The 19,222-nt window shown below is 36.5% G+C and overlaps 4 protein-coding genes across 4 annotated transcripts; 1 reads left to right on the top strand and 3 right to left on the bottom strand.

The window, feature by feature from the left end:
- Positions 1-424: 424 nt before the first annotated feature.
- On the bottom strand, positions 425-2,836 carry LOC103324304 (PPR superfamily protein). The gene has a single exon (XM_008226347.2). The coding sequence runs from the start codon at positions 2,630-2,632 to the stop codon at positions 818-820; it is 1,815 nt and encodes a 604-aa protein (XP_008224569.1). The 5' UTR covers positions 2,633-2,836; the 3' UTR covers positions 425-817.
- A 159-nt stretch (positions 2,837-2,995) lies between these two features.
- Positions 2,996-3,699, bottom strand: LOC103324338 (heavy metal-associated isoprenylated plant protein 28-like). The gene is made up of 3 exons (XM_008226387.2): positions 3,604-3,699; positions 3,424-3,499; positions 2,996-3,332 (listed from the first exon to the last, which is right to left on the bottom strand). The coding sequence occupies exons 1-3, from the start codon at positions 3,607-3,609 to the stop codon at positions 3,106-3,108; spliced, it is 309 nt and encodes a 102-aa protein (XP_008224609.2). The 5' UTR covers positions 3,610-3,699; the 3' UTR covers positions 2,996-3,105.
- Positions 3,700-9,417: 5,718 nt separating this feature from the next.
- LOC103324337 (3-ketoacyl-CoA synthase 15) lies at positions 9,418-11,719 on the top strand. The gene is made up of 4 exons (XM_008226386.2): positions 9,418-9,441; positions 9,549-9,971; positions 10,127-10,711; positions 10,792-11,719. The coding sequence occupies exons 2-4, from the start codon at positions 9,579-9,581 to the stop codon at positions 11,359-11,361; spliced, it is 1,548 nt and encodes a 515-aa protein (XP_008224608.2). The 5' UTR covers positions 9,418-9,441; positions 9,549-9,578; the 3' UTR covers positions 11,362-11,719.
- Positions 11,720-12,375: 656 nt separating this feature from the next.
- On the bottom strand, positions 12,376-18,998 carry LOC103324303 (serine/threonine-protein kinase STY13-like). The gene is made up of 3 exons (XM_008226346.3): positions 18,839-18,998; positions 17,218-18,232; positions 12,376-12,958 (listed from the first exon to the last, which is right to left on the bottom strand). Exons 2-3 carry the CDS (start codon positions 18,129-18,131, stop codon positions 12,619-12,621), a joined length of 1,254 nt encoding a protein of 417 aa, XP_008224568.1. The 5' UTR covers positions 18,132-18,232; positions 18,839-18,998; the 3' UTR covers positions 12,376-12,618.
- Between the last annotated feature and the right edge of the window lie 224 nt (positions 18,999-19,222).

The raw sequence follows: 19,222 nt of genomic DNA, 5'->3' as shown, positions 1-19,222 counted from the left end.
CCTGAAGTACTCAGGGTTTGTTGCATGTTTTAAGGAAGCACTTATAAGTGATTTTGCCGAAATTGTTTTTGTTGGAAGCAAGTTGAAATTTTTATCAAAAGTTTTAAGTGCTGTCAGAAAGAAAACACTTGGAATTGCTTCCTGAAGATTTTCCATAAAACACTTTTAGTGCTTTATAATACATAAGCACTTTTTCTGTCTAATGCTTTTGAACTCCCTTGAGTCTCTAAAAGCACTACTAAACGTGCCCTAAAATTTAGCTGAAAAACGAGTAACGTTGGAGATGCTTGTCCGATCTAGATAAACCGTTTACTTTCCACCCTTTTATGGCATGTTCACGTACTTGGAATAAGTATTGGATTCATTTTAATTACTGATTTAGTTTGCTAGAAGCATGAAACTATTTGATTTGATGAACGGAATCTGATAACACTAGTTTTGGACTCTTGCATTAAGCGCTGGTTTACCAATAGAGGACTTGTATGACCGTATAAATGGAGATTAACAAAAGATTTTCTCCGCCTAAGGAAGTCAAGGCAGATGCCTCTGGTTGGTTCTGAATTACAAATATCCTGCTTTTTGTTCGTTGGTCCTTGCTTGGGCAGGAGTGAGTGGATTATAATTCTGAGGCTGGTCGTCCACTCTTCCGTTTTGTGTTGGATGCATTGCAGAGTGTGGATATGATTCATTTTTGCTACTTGTGCTTCCTGGCTGGAGTCTACAAGCCTTTTCAAAGTGCAAAGAACCATTGACTTAACACTTGAGGGTGAGTGTGGTCGCTGCTGAGTACTATGTTACAAGCCTTGTCATTATCTGGCTAAACTCGGCTGAATCCATAGCATTTCCTTAATCCTTGTATTCTCATGACTCTCCTCACCTCTTCCACCCCAAGCCAGTTGCCGGTTTCAGCATGAACCATGCTCAGTAAGGTATAGTTGGCAGCATTCTCAGGCTCCGTTGTAACAAGGTGATGTGCGAAAGATTCTGCTTTCTCTAATCTTCCATGAACCTTGCAAGCTGTGACTAACGAACTCCAGATTTTAGTACTTGGTTTCATGGGCATTGATCTAACAAGCTCATAAGCATCTTCAAGCTTCCCTAATCTTCCAAGAAGATTAATATAGCAAGCATAATGCTCCACGCTTAATTGTATTTTATTGCCTTCTATCATTCGCTTAAAGATCTTATTTCCCTCTTCCTCGAGGCCAGCATGGTTGCAAGCAGATAAAACAGAGAGGAAAGTGACTGCATCGGGCTCTATCCCTCTCTCTTGCATCTCATCAAGGAGTTGCAAAGCTTTCTTACAGTGACCATGAAGGCCATAACTGCCAATCATTGTGCTCCACGAAACAGAATCTTTCCTTGGCATCTCCTTGAAAATTTGATGTGCATCCTTGATACAACCGCACTTGGCATACATATTGATAAGTGCATTGCCAATGAAAATGTCAAAACTTAACCCAGATTTCAAGACATAGCTGTGGACTCCACATCCAAGGTTTAGTGAAGATAGAGAGGTGCAGGCAGAAATGATTGCCAACAGAGTTACAGAGTTTGGTTCAATTCCTTCAGCTCGCATCTGGCTAAAGAGTTTCAGAGCTTTTGCGTTATTGCCGCATTGAGAATAGCTCCCAATAATCAGACTCCACACCACAACGTCTTTAACAGGTATCCTTTCGAAAATTAGCTTGGCAGGACGCAAAGCTTTCCCGTGTTTGCAATACATGTGTATGAGAGCTGCTGAGCAATGATGATCTGAATCAAATCCATTACGAAAAGTATATGCATGAATCGCTTTCCCATGTTCTATAAGTCCCAATTCGGCACAAGCCGGTAAAATGGCAAGCACCGTCACTCTGTTTGGTTTCAATCCTTCAACCTGCATTGCCCGGAAGCATTCCATTGCAATGTCATAACTGTGATTAGCAATGCATCCCGAAATCAAGGCAGTCCAAGAAACTTCATTTTTAACTTCCATTTGATTAAAAACATGTAAAGCCATCAACGAGTCATGACACCTCATATACAAATCTACCAGAGCCGTTGACAAGAACACCGACTCCTTAATCCTTCCATCAACAATGACGAGTCCGTGAATCTCTCTGCCCAGTCTCAACTCTCTTGTCCTTGCGCAAACTGATACGATGCTGGCAATCAACTCCGCTTTTGGTATAGAACCATGAAGATACATTTGCTTAAGCACTTTAAGCCCCTCTTCGAGATGCCCATTTTGTACATAACAATTTATCAAGGAATTCCACGTGATGGTGTCTCTTTCAGGCATTTCATCAAACACCTGACGTGCTGCTTCAACAATTGTAAATTTTGCATACATAGAAATGAGAGAATTGGATACAACTGGGTCTGAGTCACAGCCTGACTTGAGAGACAAGCAGTGAAGTTGAAGCCCAAAGTGATGGGACATTGCATAGGAGCATGCTTTGATGATGGAAGGGAGAATAAAGGAGTTTGCATGGAGGCCAAAGGGATGATGGAGCTCTTGTTTGTATAGTCGAAGGATTTGGTCATAAAATCCTTTGACAACCAAGTCTTTGATTTTAAAATGAAGGGCTGAAATTGTAAGTGCGGGGCTTAGACTTGAGGTGAACCGCCTGATCACATGATAATGCATGATGGATAGTCTTTGATTTTCTGGACATATTATTGACTGCTATGGTAACCATTAGGTTTCTGCATTAATAGTCAGCGGGCATATAAACATTATATGCTAAGATGCAATGAGTTTAACAACATGGTTGCTTGCTTTAGGTGGTGACGGAAATGCTTATTTAGGCTTATGAATTGTTTTAGGTTTTGTTGTCTTTTTTAGCTTGGTGTTTTGACTGTCCTCTAATGAAGTTTTCTATTTTGATAATATAAAAAATAATGCAATTAAAATGGATTTTTAATTTTTATCTAATGAAGTATTTTGTGATTAATTCTATTATATATATATATATATATAATTTTTATATAAGCTGTATTGGCGAAGGGGAAAACCAAACTTATAATCCGAGTACATAAATAAATACTTGAGCTATAAGCTTTTTGCGTTCACAACTGAAGACATGAATATTGGCATTACATTTTGATGCCTTTTATTAATTAAAAAACCCAGCTTGGAAGAATGCACCGAAATCCAGAAGGGGAAGTAGGCTGCTCCCGGGCCGGGCAACATGATTTTGATAAAATTGATGTGGATGGTGGGGATGATGGCCACACCTCAGCTCTTCTCCCGGTCTTCCTCACTGCTTTTACAATCATTTTGCGATCCATAAATCCCAATACCGTGATCTTGTTGGATATCACATCTATTTCAACGCATCTTACTCCTGTGAAATTCATATAATTCAAATTAACCATGCATACATAATACATTATACATATGTTTATGTATATGTCATCAATGTCATGCATGTGTACCTTTGATTCTGCACAAGGCTTTGCGAACTGCCTTCTCACAGGCCCTGCAGTGTAGACGAACCCTTAACTCTACAACCTGAGTGTGTCAACTGGGATCAATATCAACAGTACCATACATTACATAGAAATAAACGCAAACTAAATTGAAGTGACTGAATGGACAGAGAGACATATACAAACCTCCATAAATAATGAACACCAGAGCAGAGAGAGCAAAAACAGATCAATATCAAGTAACCAACTGTATGCCTGCCGGCGCTTTTGAGTTCGATGGATGATGAGTTGCTACTAAACAAATAGCTAGCAGAGCAGGGTGAGCTAAATGATTGCTAAATTTCATAATGATTACTAATTATAACAATCATGTACAGTAGCATGTGCGTGTGGGTGTGGCCATTCTTCCCAGAAAAAGAAAAACTAAAAAAACAAAAAGTACTCGTATTTTTTCTCCAGAAGAAATTATTCAATGTCGATTCCATCATTACCTGGATATTGTGTGTAAGCGTCTATTATAAGCTTTCATAATGACATTGTGTTGTGATCATTTTGTGTGTTGTCTTGTTATAAAATTTCAGGTAAATTATTATGTTTATGTTGTCAAACTATGTGAATTAGTATCGTGTTCTTTTGCTGGACAAATATTTATGTTAAGAAAGCAAGACCGCACAAATGAATGATTAGAGTGTTGATAGTCACATTTTGCTCCTTCAATTTCCAAAATGGTTGTGGTCGTCCTTAAACTTCACTTTCGTTAACAATCGAAGTCTTGTTGTCTCTTATGTTAGTTTCTTCATTAAATTTAGGGGTTAATGAGTATTTTTATGTTGGTTTTAGTTCCCATCATTCTAAAACTAGGGCTGACATTTTAGACCGACCAAACCAAATTAGACCAAATCGAATTGGCCGGTTCGACTCTTCCTCCATTTTCTTAACATTGATGCCCGAATCAAACCGAATCGTCAGATTACCGTTTGGGAACCACCCTTGTATGCTTAAATCATCGGTTTTCGGTAACTGACCGAAACCTAAAATATACATTAATGTTGGAATTGGGGAGAGTCGAACCCTTGACCTCCAAGGCTAAAGGGGGGGTGTATCCAATTTAAACTTTTAATGACTTTTATAGAGCTTAAAAGTCTGGAGGTATTCAATTTAGATTTTTAAAGAGTTTATAAAAGTCTAATGGTATTCAATTGTGACTTTTAAAAAGTAGTTAAAAGGATTTAAAAGTTTTGTGGTATCTAGTTGTGACTTTTAAAAAGTCTTTAAAAGGGTTTAGGGTTTAGTTACTTTTTTATTATAAAAATAAATAGTACAGTCAGCTATACTACGGTCTTGTTTTTCTTTATTTTTTCTAATAAATAGTATGGCCTCACAACTATACTTTTTAAATATACAACCTCGATCTCTTGGACCACAGGGGTCCAAGAGATTGGTAACCCACCATTGGATAACGGTTCAAAAAAATTTCTTAAAAGGAGTGCAAGAGTGAGTGAACCGTTGAATTTACATCCAACGGTGAATGACCACAAATTTCATGGACCCCTACAGTCCAAGAGATCGGGTCTTTTTTTCTTAATAAAAAGTATAGCCATCCGGCTATACTCTTTAAATATATACTTAGATCCTTTTTTTTTAATAATTTTTTTTCCCATATTTTCGTTTTCGTTTGGGGGAGGGAAAGAGAGATTGAGATAGATCATCTTCTTCTTTGGTCCAAGCTACTTGGTGTGCGCCTTTTCCCAGCAAGAAGATCTTCCCATTTAATTAAAAACTATATCTTTTTATGAAAAAAAAGTTGAAGACTTGAAAAGTAGAAGAAGTAGTAGCTAAAGATGTTCTTCTTCTTGTTTAAATTCTTTTTTATGTTTTGGAAATTGGAAGGAAGAAGGATAAAGGAGTGGAGAGCGGGTGGGGAAGCCGTTTGTGGTGTTCTTGGGAGAGTTGTTTCGGGTAGGGTTTTGCTTTATAAATTTTTATGGCTTATTATCGAAAACGTCCCTAACATTTTACGAAACTATCAGATTGCATCCTTAATGTTTTTTTGTATTACTCATGGTCCTCAATGTTAGTATGTGCGATCACAAATGGTCCCTCGTTAGGTTCGGTCAAAAACTCCGTTAGTTTGCTGACGTGGCATATATATATATATCACAAAACATCCCTGAGGTTCACACACCTATCACAAATGGTCCCTACGAAATTTTTTAGTTTTTTAATTTAAAATTCATAAAATTTTATTTTTCTTTTTAAAATTATTTATAAATGAAAAAACCATTTATAAAAGGATTTTAATCTTGAGGACCATTTATGAACCCTAAACCCTTAATTTTTTCATTTTTAAATTTTATGAATTTTAAATTATTTTTTAAAAACTCCATTAGTTTGTTGATGTGGCATATATATGGAGCCCACATCTACAATAATATAGTGTCACATGTATTTAAAATATAATATATATTTTTAAATAATTTAAAATTCATAAAATTTTAAAAAGAAAACCAAAATTTTATGAATTTTAAATAATTAATAATTAAAATTTTTCGCAAAGACCATTTGTGATAGGTGGGTGAACCTCAGGGATGTTTTGTGATATATATATATATATATGACACGTCAGCAAACTAAATGAGTTTTTGGCCAAACCTAACAACAGGGACCATTTGTGATCACACATACCAACCTTGAGGACCACGAATGACACAAAAAAATATTAAGGAAGCAATCTGATAATTTCGTAAACCTTAAGAACGTTTTGTGATAATAAGCCAATTTTTTATTTTTTTATTTTAAAAAGCATAAAGAAGAAAGATTTTTTATTATTAATTTTTCCATTTATATATATATATATATAATTAAACACGTAATGACATTATTTTATTATATATTTAATTCAATTTAAACAAAAAAGTGGGCCATTTACATGACACATCATCACTTGTTGTAAAAAGACAAAAATACCCATGACACGTCATCAAAACTGACAGAGTTATTAATGGAGATAACTGTAGGGAGTAAAGTGGAACACGAAATCACAGTCAATGGGGGTTAAGTGAGTCACTTTAACTTTAGAGGGGGTAAAGTGAGATTTGACCAAGTTTCAGCACTACAAGTAAATAAGCCTTTATATATATATATAATAGTATAATCGTGCTGCTATATGTAAATATAATATATTATTTAATTATGAATTTACTTTATTTTTTTTTTTAGTTTTAAATACTTAAAAAAAATTTAAAAACAAAGATTTAACTATGGTTACTTAAAAGTTTTATGTTAAAAGTCTTGTTTGACTCTTAACTGCTCCCACGTGGACATCACATGCTCTTTATTTTATTTTATTTTATTTTTATACAGAAAATCCTAACAGAACAGACAATATGACTTCTTTTACTAACCACCTTAACCATTTTGGAAATTGAAGTACCAAAATGAAAATAGTGCCAAAGTTCAGGGACTATTGCACCTATAATTTACACTCCAAAACTTTAAATAGTGGGTTAGCCCAAGCCAAGTGTCCTTATCGTATGGGTGGATTTGGTTTGCAATATGTGACCTATGGTACAAACTCACATGGCCGGTCCTGTGATTTTGAGGGCCTTGTGCGAAACTTAAATTAGAGCCCTCACATAATCTAATATGAAAATACAATTAAAAAAAAATTGTCATGACTTAATGTCATAAAATAATTTTTTATAACTAAAATTCATCATAAATTAGCATGTAATAACAATCACAAAATCAAATTCATAATTTTTTTTTAATGTTTTCATTTGATAAAGTTAAATATTTGTACTTTAGGTAATAAAAAATAAGGGGCCGTTCGGTATTGTTTTCACAGCCCTATTTTCGTTTTCCAATTTCAATTTCACAGAACACCCATTCGGTGCAGTGTTTTCCCAAAACACTAAATTTGTTTTCTGAAAAAAATCCAACCTCATGTACAAAAATCGAAAACACAAAAAAGTTGTTTTCAGTGTTTTCTGAAGACACGAGAATGCATCCCATCTACTCCAGCTCTCTCTCTTGACAACTGAGAAAACCACCACCAGGGACAACACCAATCTTCTCCACCCCAAAATCACACAAATCTGCAAATTATAAAAATAAAAATAAAAAAAACTGAGAAAGGAAGAAGAAGAGAAAGAATCAGAGAGAGGAACCCAGCTCAACCACCATCACCATCCAATCGAACCACCACAACCATTAATTAGTGGAATCAGAGAGAGAAAGAGAGAAAGATGGGTGGGTTGTGTTGAAAGTGTTTGTTTCACATTGAAATGTTAAGGGACCTAGCCTGGTTTTATAAGGAGTTGGGTTACTCCCCCCATTGCCAATTGGTTTTGGAGTGGAACCTCAACTTCCTTCATGATATCAGAGCGGGTTGCCCACGTGTGAAAGCCCAACTGCCACACGTGCTCCACGTCACCCAAAATGTGTTGTCCACGTGTTAGGCTTGAAAATTTGCCACACGTGCGGGGGCGTGTGAGAATGTGAAGGTAAGAGTCCCACATTGAAAAGTTGAGAAACCTAGCAATGGCTTATAAGGAGTTGGGCTACTCCCCCCATTGCCAATTGGTTTTGGGGTGGAACCTCAACTTCCTTCATGGTTCCACCATAAAACCAATTGGCAATGGAGGGAGTAACCCAACTCCTTATAAACCCAGGCTAGATCCCTTAACATTTCAATGTGGGACAAAAACTCTCAACACGCCCCCGCACATGTGGCGAACTTTCAAGCCTAACATGTGGACAACACATATTGGGTGACGTGGGAGCACGTGTGGCCGTTAGGCTCAACATATGAAGCCTTGCTCTGGAGAAAAAGGAGAAAAAAGAGAAAAAATAAAGAAGAAAATATAGTTTTAGGGCCTTTAAAAAATATCATTTTTTTCCATTGTTTATAATAATTTTAGCGTTAAAAAATATCAGATTTTTTAAAAATCTTTTTCATAGAACAGAAATTAACAAAAATACACTTGAAAAATAACTCATATATTATTATTCTCAAATTGTATTACGAGACACGTTTTCACTGTTTTTATTTTCTAAATATGTTTTCCAATTAATCTACTAGAAGCATATTTTCGAATCCTGAAAATGCAAATTTGTTTTCTCGTTTTCATCCTCTGAAAATACTCTCCGAAAACATTCTCCGGAAGCGTTGTGAGACAGCCCCTAAGAGTTCAAGAGAAAGTAGAAGGCATGAATTTTTTTTTTAGTTTTGTTTTGAAGGGAAGAAAGTACTTTGTTTTGTTTGGCCACCCGTGCAAACTCATAGCTAAGCTGCCCTGGCCGAGTAGGCTTTGGGCCTTGGGCATCAAAATATAGTTAGAGTAAAAGCAATATATATATATATATATATATATATATTTGGTTAAGAAAGGACCAAAGAGAACATTTGAGCAAGGTGAACTACAAACCCCATCAATGTCGTAAAGCATAGATAGATGCGTCTCCTGCAAGTTAGAGAAGAGATGACTAAAACACAAGGCCTAGGATACATACTAAGCAGTTAGTGTCATGTCGTATTGATAATGTGTAGATAGATATTATTTTCAAATAATAACAACAGGTGCTATCGATACATTATTGACAATATCGATAGAGATGGACGTCTTTACAGAAAGTTTTTGACCAACTGAGACCCAAGTGTTTACAACTCAAATTCAATATGCCATTCAATTCTCTAGGACGGTCAGAATTGATAGTACACAGTAAATGGTCATCAGTTATTGGATGAAGATTTCACATAAATTTCTCCCAGTTGGTGATGGAGCTAGACAAAACCATTCCCAGACGTACAACTTTAATTGGTGCTATGAACCAGCTGCTCATACGCCCTCATGCACAAAGAGCCTACTTTCTGTTGCCAATCTTTACAATTTGCAATACCCTTAACGTAACTTGGGTGATTATTATATTGTTTTTCTACACTGTTATATATCCCTTCAGCCAATTCCACACCCCATGCATCCTTGAGATATCCTGCACTTCTCATTTAATTCATTTGCATTGGTGGGTTTGTTATTGGATACTGATTTTCAGTGGCGATAGCAAATACATACATGTTCCATTCTCTAGCGGCTTATGTAACATAGCTATTTTCTTGAACATCATTGCAGAAAAGTAGTATAAACAATAAGAAAGTTCCAATGGCAAGAGAGCAGGAGCAATTTCCAGCAGAGATCGAAAACCAGGGCTCTGAGAATTTGGGTCCCAATGGTGGATCTTCCTCTGTGTCTGTAAAGGTACGGCAACGCTTGCCGGATTTTCTTGATTCAGTTAATCTGAAATATGTGGAGCTTGGTTATAGTTATCTCATCAGCCGTAGGCTCTACTTCTTGATTGTACCGGTTCTCATAGTGCTCTGCAGTGCTGAAATAGGAAAGCTGAAAGATCTCTTTCCAAATCCAAAATGTGAACTTACGGATGCTCTCTTTATATTGGTATTATTGGGATTCATTCTATATATTTTTCTTGACTTGGCACCTCGATCTACTTATTTAGTTGATTTTGCTTGTTATCGTCCACCAGATGAACTAAAGGTAATTCAATTTACGTATATGCTATTACTATACTAGCTATATAGCTAAACTAGTACATAATTTCTATATTTTGATCTTCAATACTAATAACTAATCTTGAAGTTTTTTCTGGTTTTTCATTTAATTTTCTGTATGTACGGGGCACCAAATTAAAGATCTCAAAGGAGGAATTCATTGAATTAGCAAGAAATTCAGGCAACTTCAATGATGCTGCCATAGATTTTCAAAAACGAGTTCTCAAGAGTTCTGGCATAGGCCAAGAGACGTACATGCCCCGAGTAGTGTTTCACCCTGATTACAAAATAAGCCTAAAAGATGGAAGAGAAGAGGCAGCTATGGTGATGTTTGGGGCCATAAATGACCTTTTCAGAGCCACCAAAATCCGGCCAAAGGACATTAGAATCCTAGTAGTGAACTGTGGAGTTCTGAATACCACTCCATCTCTGTCATCAATGGTAATAAACCATTTTAAGCTGAGGCCTAACATTCAGAGCTTCAACCTTGGTGGAATGGGTTGTGCTGCAGGAATCATAGCCATTGATCTGGCAAAAGACCTCTTGAATGCTTATCCTGGCACATATGCACTGGTAGTGAGCACAGAGGCCGTGTGCTACACATGGTACAAAGGCAACGACTTCGATATGCTGCTTTCTAATTGCTTCTTTCGGATGGGGGCTGCAGCCATGTTGCTCTCTAGCTCCCGTCTCGACAGATGGCGTGCCAAGTATGAACTCAAGCAGGTACATACCTACTACTTGCATATAATTTTCTTTCGTTAAACTAATAATCTTATATAATGTGGCGAATATATATAATGCAGCTGGTTCGAACTCACAAAGGCATGGATGAGAAAAGCTTCGAAAGCATACATTTAAAGGAAGATGCAAAAGGGACACAAGGCGTGTCAGTGAGCAAAGATGTGGTTGAGGTTGGCGGGCATGCACTCAAGGCCAACATCACCACCCTTGGCCCCCTAGTTCTCCCCGTCTCCGAACAATTCCATTTCCTCACCGATTTGCTCTTCAGGAAGAAGAAAACTAATTACAAGCCATACATCCCTGACTACAAGCTCGCCTTCGAGCATGTGTGTATATTAGCAGCAAGCAACAAGGTGCTCGATGAAATACAGAAGAACCTGGAGCTTACAGAGGAGTACATGGAGGCATCCAGGAAAACCTTGGAGCGATTTGGAAACACTTCTAGTAGTAGCGTTTGGTATGAACTCGCTTATTTAGAGGCAACTTCCAAGATCAAGAGGGGTGATCGGGTTTGGCAACTTGCTTTCGGCTCAGGATTCAAGTGTAACAGCGTCGTTTGGAAAGCTCTTAACAATGTTGGGCGGCCTAAGCAGAATCCATGGCTTGATGAGGACAAGGATGAGTGTTTATAGTTGTTTGGAGAAGTAGACTTGATAACTTGCAATTGTTCATTAGCTCAAGTTTATAAGGCTTTGGTATTTGGTAAAATACAATATCCCTCATACCCTCAACTCAATCCTTCATCAGAATTTATTTTTTTTCAACCCATCCTCACCCCATCATCTTCTTAATCATTCAAAGCGAATGCACCCTTGCACTATTTAGATTCTTTGTAGTTTAGGTAGATTTTTATTTTTATTTTTTATTCAACAACATGGTCTATGATATTTAAACTTAGGATCTCCTTCAATAAAGTGGAGACTGAGTGTCACTAAACCAAATGTAATTTATCTAACTATTTATTAATAGGGAAGTGACGATTCGAACTTAGGACTATTTCAATAATTTTATACCATTAGACTAAGAACTAGTTGATGTCTTCATGAGTTTGTTTCAACTCAGAAGGTTTTTTGTTCATTATATGCATACTAGAACAAGTCCAAAGATTTAAATGCGGAAAATCGCGCATAAAAGCTAAACGTTAAAATCGGTAACAATTATGAAATATGTGGATACTTGAATATATATTATAATTAAAAACACAGGCTGTTAGGACTTAAGATCCCACATTGTTAAAATATATCATAGAGTGATTTAAGAGCTCATGAACACCCTTCCCTTACAAGCCATTTTGCCATTTTTAGAGGCAAGTTCTACCTGTGGACTCTTACCATTTGGATTAAGATGATATCAAGTCATTAAATATTGGTAGTTGAGAGAAGGCACCTCAAAGGAAGGAAAGGACTACTACCGGGCCAGTGTCTTTTGACAGGAATTATCGATTTGCCAGTAAGTCAAGCGTCTTTCGCTTGATGAGCTGACGCCCACAAAAGAAGCTGCATCTAGATGATATATATTAACTCTATAGAAAATATCGGGCTTTTAAGCTTCCTCTGCTACAGCGGACACCCTGGTAGCAGGGTGCAGCGCTTTGTCGTGGTGTTGATGGACTATTAGCAAACATAGCAAAACAAGAGATGCATACATACACATCAATTCTCTCTTCTATTACTCATTCAGCGTCAGAAATTCAATCAAATAGAAATCCCAAAAACCAAATATTTTTTAACACCACTTCCTTATCTATCTTACGAAAGAAATGAAACCTGATAAATACACAAGGCTACAATATAATTCCCTTCTCTCACCTCACCTCTCTCTCCTTTCCATTTCCTTTTTCCTCTTTATGTTATACATAACTGTTTTCTTTTCCATTATTTCTTCTGAGGTCAGTCCATCGTCATTGGTTGGGTAATGCAGCACCTGAAGCGGGCCTTACGAACAGTTGTCATGATCTCAGTCTCAGCATTCTCAAGCATTCTCACAACTTCAGTGAAGGGTGGCCTGACATCAGGGTTGGCATCCCAGCATCGCGTCATGATCTCGCCAAGAACAGGTAAGCAGTCACTGGGAATGATAGGACGGACACCCTTATTCACAACTGCAAATGCTGCCTGCACTGCTGTCATGTTCTGGAATGGAAGCATCCCTGTAATAAGTTCCCAAAGAACAATCCCAAAGCTATAAACATCAACTTTCTGAGTGTATTTCCTATGCTGGATCATCTCCCTGCAGACAGCAAATACAATCAAGCAATGCACTTAAGTAGCCTGCACTAAAATAAAAGTTTAAGAAATAACCAAAAAACAATCCGCAATGATGCTAGTCACAAGCATCTAAAGTTGTCGCTACATGATGAAGGATCATTATCAATTTCATTGTGCAAACCGTAAAAAAAGAGCAAACCTTTAAGTTCAATCCTCATTCTGTACACCAGGAAGCTAATTAATAAATGTCCCATTAGCAGTCCTCAAGAAAAACAAATTTCATGAAACAATATTGATATACAACCGAAAAGACACAAAAATTAAAGACACAATACTGATGAACTATTTGGTCATGCGACTAGCAAGCTTTAATTAAGAAACCCATGAGAGGGCATCATTCTTCGGGCAATGAAAGAGAAGGTTTCCAATTTCATTCAAATTATTAGATGAGAACAACACAGGTTTCTCACATGCAAATGAAGTGGAAATTGAAAATTATGCTAGTCTGATAGATACGTAATAACTAATACCAACATTTTCAAAGGCAAGGCGTTTTCAGTCCCACAAGGCAAGGCGTAAGCCTTACGAACATGAGTTTTCTTGACTAAAAATATAACTAATATAAAATATCAAAAAGAAGACCTGAAAAAGATTATAAGAATAAACCATAATGGAATTGGACACCATTTGTAGAATGCATCCTATGCAAAAACGAAACAGGTTAGAGCACTAGAGCTACCTTCATAAATACACAATCGATATAAATGCATTTCACACAGTGCACATCACAAATTATCCGTGTAACTATAGGATCCAGAGTCAAATTACTTTCCAAATCCCTAGTTGAAAATGTAATCTGATCTGCTCCCAACATTTGGAACCAAAACACCTCATCGAAATTCTAAAACAAGACTTAAAATTTCTTTCAGTTCACGCTATTGCTTACAGATACGGAGACTTCTGAGTTCATGGTCAAGAGGATCCAGGACCAATTCTAATTACACTACCGATAAAGTGTAGTCACCATCATATCTAAGTAACTGGGTAATAGCGTGAGTGACCCCATAATTATATTGCACGCAATAACTTTTGATTCTAATAACAATAACAGTAGGTATTGTCTCGCAATGTATAACCCTCTTAAAAATGTAAAGCGGTCATCAGAGATATCATAAAGAATGGAACAACAAAGGAAATTTCCTCATGACCGATACAAGAAGAAAACCAGTATTTATTTTATCCATAGGCACAGCTTTAATTAAGTCTGTATTTATTAACATTACAATTTAAGGTTTATTTAATATCATGATTTAGAGTTTTAATTATTAAGGATTGATTAGTATGCTATTCTAGAAAAAAAGTTATTCTGTGGTTTTTCATTTTTTGTGTGTGTGTCCGGGTGGGGGTGAAATGCAAAAAGGGCTTGAATACAATTTGAGTTCTGTGTTACTATTTCGTTCACATCAACAACTGAAAGGAATGAATCATGGGCTGATTCAGACCCTCTTGGTTAGTATCAAATACAGTGTGTGTTATTTAAATTGTATGCATTGTCACATTTCCTAAATTAGATCAAACCTCGTTACCGCATGATTAATACCAAAGGGTTGTCGAAGGATGTGGTACATGGATGTTTTATAATGTCTTTAAGATAGGTACTTTGGATGGATATATAGTTTTTCATTAATGAGCATTTCAGGTCCCACCCTAGGTTACGTTCGTCATAGAGAGCCTCTCAATTTGATGAGACTTTTACAGTTATCTAATTCTTGATTTTATTTCTTCATTCAATAAGAAAATCCAGGATGATCCAATTGTTAAAATTTAGCTATTAATTAAGGGCTTAGATTGTTGAGAAAAATCCAAAAGCTATCATGTATGGGGACAAATATCTCTGTATATAATGGATAAAGACATTTCTATTAAAAGAGAATCTTTGGAGGCAATGAGAACTACTGCCAAAGCTGAGAAGATCAATTGGAGCAAGAACATTCCAAAATACGATGAAAAATAAAAAAATAAAAAAGTTTGGAAACAAGGACAAAAAATAAAAGAAAAGAACAAGGCCATGGTTGATCTGATGGCATGAGGAAATAAAGTGCCTAGAATCAAGAAAAATATGACATTGAAGACAAGAGTCGGTTGACCCCAAAAAAAAAAAAGGACAAGAAAGTCAAAGCAACATTTCAAATAGAAGCACACCATTCAGAGAGAAAAAAGTCGAGAAAGATAAAAGGCACCCATTAGTTGCCTTGAAAAGGATTTTCTCTGGTAAATCCTCTTCAAGGCAACTAATGGACAAATTTTCTCTTTCTCCATTTATTTCCCTCTCATATAATTTTGAAGGCTAAAGTACCCCCTGAAGTAAGGGTGATAGCATGGATAATTGTTCACAGGAGGTTAAATAGTTTGATATTCAGAGGAGACCCACCTTCTTCTTGTCGGTCTCCTCATTGGTGTGTAATGTGTAAAAGTGGTGCTGACAGTTTGGACCACATGCTTATTCACTGTTCAATTGCATTATCTTTGTGGTTACGTTGTTTAGGGAGGCTTTTTTGAGTTGGATGATTCCGGTCTCGTGCGCTGCTTTGTTGTGTGAGAGGTTTCTTTTTTTAATAGAGAAGAATAAGGGAGTGGTGCTAAGGGTGGTGTGCTGTGATGCTGTCTTTTAGGTAGTTTGGGCGGAAAGAAATAGAAGGATATTTAACTATGTTAGGAGGGGAAGGTACAAACTTATGAATTAGGTATATCTTAAGCTTTTCATTTAGTAAAACTAGAAATTAAGGTTTGATAATCGCCATAACATATTAATTTAAATATTAATTTCTTTAATTTACGTCTCACTCTCTCAAGGGACATTCATTTGGAGAATTATTCAGTTGAGTTTCCCTATTTTGCCTCTCTTTCTCCTCTCTCTTCTTCAACCTCTATTCTATCCTTCTCTCCATCTCTCTTGATTTTCCTCCCTCTCATTCCACAACAAACTCGAAGAGATCATCCTTTCTTTTCCACTCAGGCCCATCATTAAGAAGACAAAAAGGTTTCATATAGAAAAAATTAGTACAAAAAATCAAGAAATCTAGACAACAAGACATTAGAAATCAATAAATGTAATTCACATTTTAAACGTGAGAATACATTTGAATGAAAGAAGAATGTTATGCTGCATTCAAACCGGCACTGCAAGAAAATTCATTAACACAGACACAAACACATAGAAGTCAATGTCTTTCATTTCAAAGACATCAATTTATTTTTTTACTTTTTAAAACAGAGAATTCTTAAGTATTGTGCGTAATGGAAAAAAAGAGAGATGCCTCATATATGAATGAAACTATTATAAACAGATATTGGAACATGGAAAATTGACTATTCACTCACATAAGAGGGAAGTCAAGATTGGATACCATTATAAAAACCACTTAGAAATAAAATAACACCCCCTCAAACGGCACACGTGTGACTTTGCTTGTTTCATGTAACATGGGATGATATATAAAAGTAAAAACAAAAACAAAAGGGATCATATGACAAAATAAAGTAAGAAAATAATGTACAGTTTGTGGGGGTAAATTAAATAGGATACGAAAACAATGAAAGTACGGTAATTTTTTTTCTTTTCTTCTTGAACTATACAAAAAACACAAGATTATCCTCTAATAGGAGAGTTTGTAATGTATAAGAGGATAGGGATAGTTGGGGGAAACACAAAATTGCAGACATCAAATGAATCCCTCATTATCACAGTGTATAGATGAGTGAAACCAACATCATGATAGATGAATGTATGAAAAACTCCATCTACTTGGATATTTAATCTTTTTTTCCCTTTTACGTGGAAAACTACTCATGCCACAAATGAGATTTGAGAGTTCCTAGCATGATGGTCATAGACAAAACCATATCAGTCAATGTTAAAGAGACGAACCAAAAAAATAAAACTAGAAGCATAATCAGATACAGGGAGGGTAAGGTACACGTCTCCTAGCAAACAATGACAAAAGAAACAAAGTAGAGAAGAGACCAATTATCAGTATCAAATGCTAATAATCATTTCTATGCCAAAAAAAAGTTATATTTAAGAAATTCATACAACTTTAACATACTGAAATAAAAGTTCTATAACAGAAGGCTATACTAGAATTGAGAAAGCATATTAAATAGAAGATGTTAAAGCATATAAAGGCCATGAAATGGGATCCCAAAAGTTAAAATAAAGTAGATAAGCCAATGATGGCAACAAAGGATAAGATATTTCAGCCCAAGAGTCAGAAGTCTTACGGAGCCATCCAGCGATACGTCCCAGTCTCTGGTGTCATTCCTTCTGTCTGCACCTCAATACGGGCAACCCCAAAATCAGCAATTTTTATTGATTTGTCTGAAGAAATCAACAGGTTGTCAGATTTTAAGTCCCTGTGAATCAACCCAAGCCCATGAACATATTCAATCCCCCTCGCAACATCCAAAGCTTGCTTGACAGCTAATTTCAATGGAACTGATCGGCTCTGCCGCTTTGCTAAGAATTGCCTAACTGAACCCCCCTTAGCATACTCAGTTACAATGCACCAAACCATTGGTTTACGGCAGGCACCAATAAAACGAACTATGTTTGGATGCTTCAACGTAGCCAGCATCATCACTTCCTGTTGAAACTGTTGCTCCATCAGCTGGGCCTTTTCTGGGTCATTCTCTGGCCGCTCCAAAAGTTTGATAGCAACATCTTCGCCATTGTAAGTGCCTCTATATAGCTTCCCAAAAGCACCTTGTGCAAACGCTTCACCCATGTTTAGCTTTCTTAAGTCAATTGTCCAGTCCTCGTAATTCTCAAGCCCCTCTGTCGAGGAATGGATGTCCATTAGAGCTCGAGCAAGTTGATCATCACTAAGAGCATGTGTGACTCTTCCTCGGCGGTTAACACTCTGTGCAACAGAGTAGTTATCCTTTGCACGTCGTCGCAGCCCTTGGTGGTTCAAGATGTGAGTTTTAGAATCATTAGTATTTGAAGCAACACTGCTGTTGTCTATAGACATGGCAACGGAGCCTCCATCATTGCTAGTTTGCAAACTGTCGATGGACATGTTGGTACCCTCACCCTCATGGAGTTTGTGGTAAAATCCTTGCGACAAATCATCAAAGTTGTTATCATGGTTGTTTAGACCAATTATTCCAGTGAATTTGGCACCGCTCTCCAACATTTCCTTCTCCCAGATAAAAGCAAACCCTTCAAAATTTCCCTACTCCTTCAGCATACAAAATTTCAAATTTCAAACTCAACACACCCTTCTCTCTCAAAACCCTGAAAAGAGAAAAGAATTGACCCACGAAAATTTGTTAACCATACCATTTTCGAAATTGAATCATATAACGAGCAACGGCCAGCAAATACAGAACTCTACGATTACTATAATAGTGATATTTAAATTACTACCATATGTGGAAACTGTACAAGACAAGACTCTCTAGGACTAGCATCATTTTGGCAGAAATTCCAAAGTTTAAAGGAACCGAGAATGGTATATTTTAACTTGATTCACACCACCAAATCAACTCAATCAAGAACGACAGTCAAGCAAATATATATGGAAATTTACTAATTCTTAAGAACAATACATGGGTCCTCATCAGCAAATAGGGAATCAAAGAACACACCCAAAACAAATATTAAGAAAGAAAAAAAATCTGAAATTTAACAAAAAGAACAAAGAAATCGACAGTTCATTCCTATGAAGAGGAGTAAAAGGACATCACAGAATACGAAAAGTCTTAAAAATGGGAAATTGATTCTGATCCCCGGAAACACAAGCTGCCAGCAAAATTCCAGCGAGCTACACGAAGAGAGCAGAGATGGAAACCTACTAATTAGATGTTTGCTCTGATTGAAAAGAGCTAAGACAAAACGTACCTCAGTCAATCCACGGTAACAATCTCCGATTGAAGAAGATCGAATGGAATCGACGACACGGGAAACAAAGACCTCTACTTCTCAGTCTCCCAAGTCGTCCTTTCTTCTATCTCTCACTTTCCTTTTTTTTTTTTTTTTTTTTCTATAATTAATGTTTTTTCTTTTTACATTTTATTACAAGAGGAAAGTCTTGCGTGTAATGAGTCGCACCCTCTCTCTTCATTCAGGTAAACTTTTTTGTTGTGATGAAATAATGTTTTACTTTTTATCGTTTCTGGAAAAAACTCTAACTACAAAACACGCTTTCATTAATATAATTTAATACTAGCATAAGCTAATGAAAGTGAAAGTGAATCTAATGAAGGAGGTGAGGTATTAGTCATG

The sequence above is a fragment of the Prunus mume genome, linkage group LG2 (assembly GCF_029339155.1).
Source record: "Prunus mume cultivar Tortuosa linkage group LG2, ASM2933915v1, whole genome shotgun sequence".
In the NCBI taxonomy this organism is placed as follows: domain Eukaryota; kingdom Viridiplantae; phylum Streptophyta; class Magnoliopsida; order Rosales; family Rosaceae; genus Prunus; species Prunus mume.
This window is presented reverse-complemented; position numbering and strand designations above follow the sequence as displayed.

What these genes read in the sequence shown, in the direction of transcription:
- LOC103324304 (XM_008226347.2), bottom strand. Translation starts at nt 2,632, where the DNA reads ATGCATTATCATGTGATCAGGCGGTTCACCTCAAGTCTAAGCCCCGCA.
- LOC103324338 (XM_008226387.2), bottom strand. An exon ending in AGCCTTGTGCAGAATCAAAG is followed by an intron (nt 3,333 to 3,423) that starts GTACACATGCAT and finishes TGAATTTCACAG; the next exon opens with GAGTAAGATGCGTTGAAATA.
- LOC103324337 (XM_008226386.2), top strand. Translation starts at nt 9,579, where the DNA reads ATGGCAAGAGAGCAGGAGCAATTTCCAGCAGAGATCGAAAACCAGGGC. An exon ending in GTCCACCAGATGAACTAAAG is followed by an intron (nt 9,972 to 10,126) that starts GTAATTCAATTT and finishes ACCAAATTAAAG; the next exon opens with ATCTCAAAGGAGGAATTCAT. An exon ending in CCAAGTATGAACTCAAGCAG is followed by an intron (nt 10,712 to 10,791) that starts GTACATACCTAC and finishes TATATAATGCAG; the next exon opens with CTGGTTCGAACTCACAAAGG.
- LOC103324303 (XM_008226346.3), bottom strand. Translation starts at nt 18,131, where the DNA reads ATGTTGGAGAGCGGTGCCAAATTCACTGGAATAATTGGTCTAAACAAC. An exon ending in ACGTATCGCTGGATGGCTCC is followed by an intron (nt 12,959 to 17,217) that starts GTAAGACTTCTG and finishes TGCTGTCTGCAG; the next exon opens with GGAGATGATCCAGCATAGGA.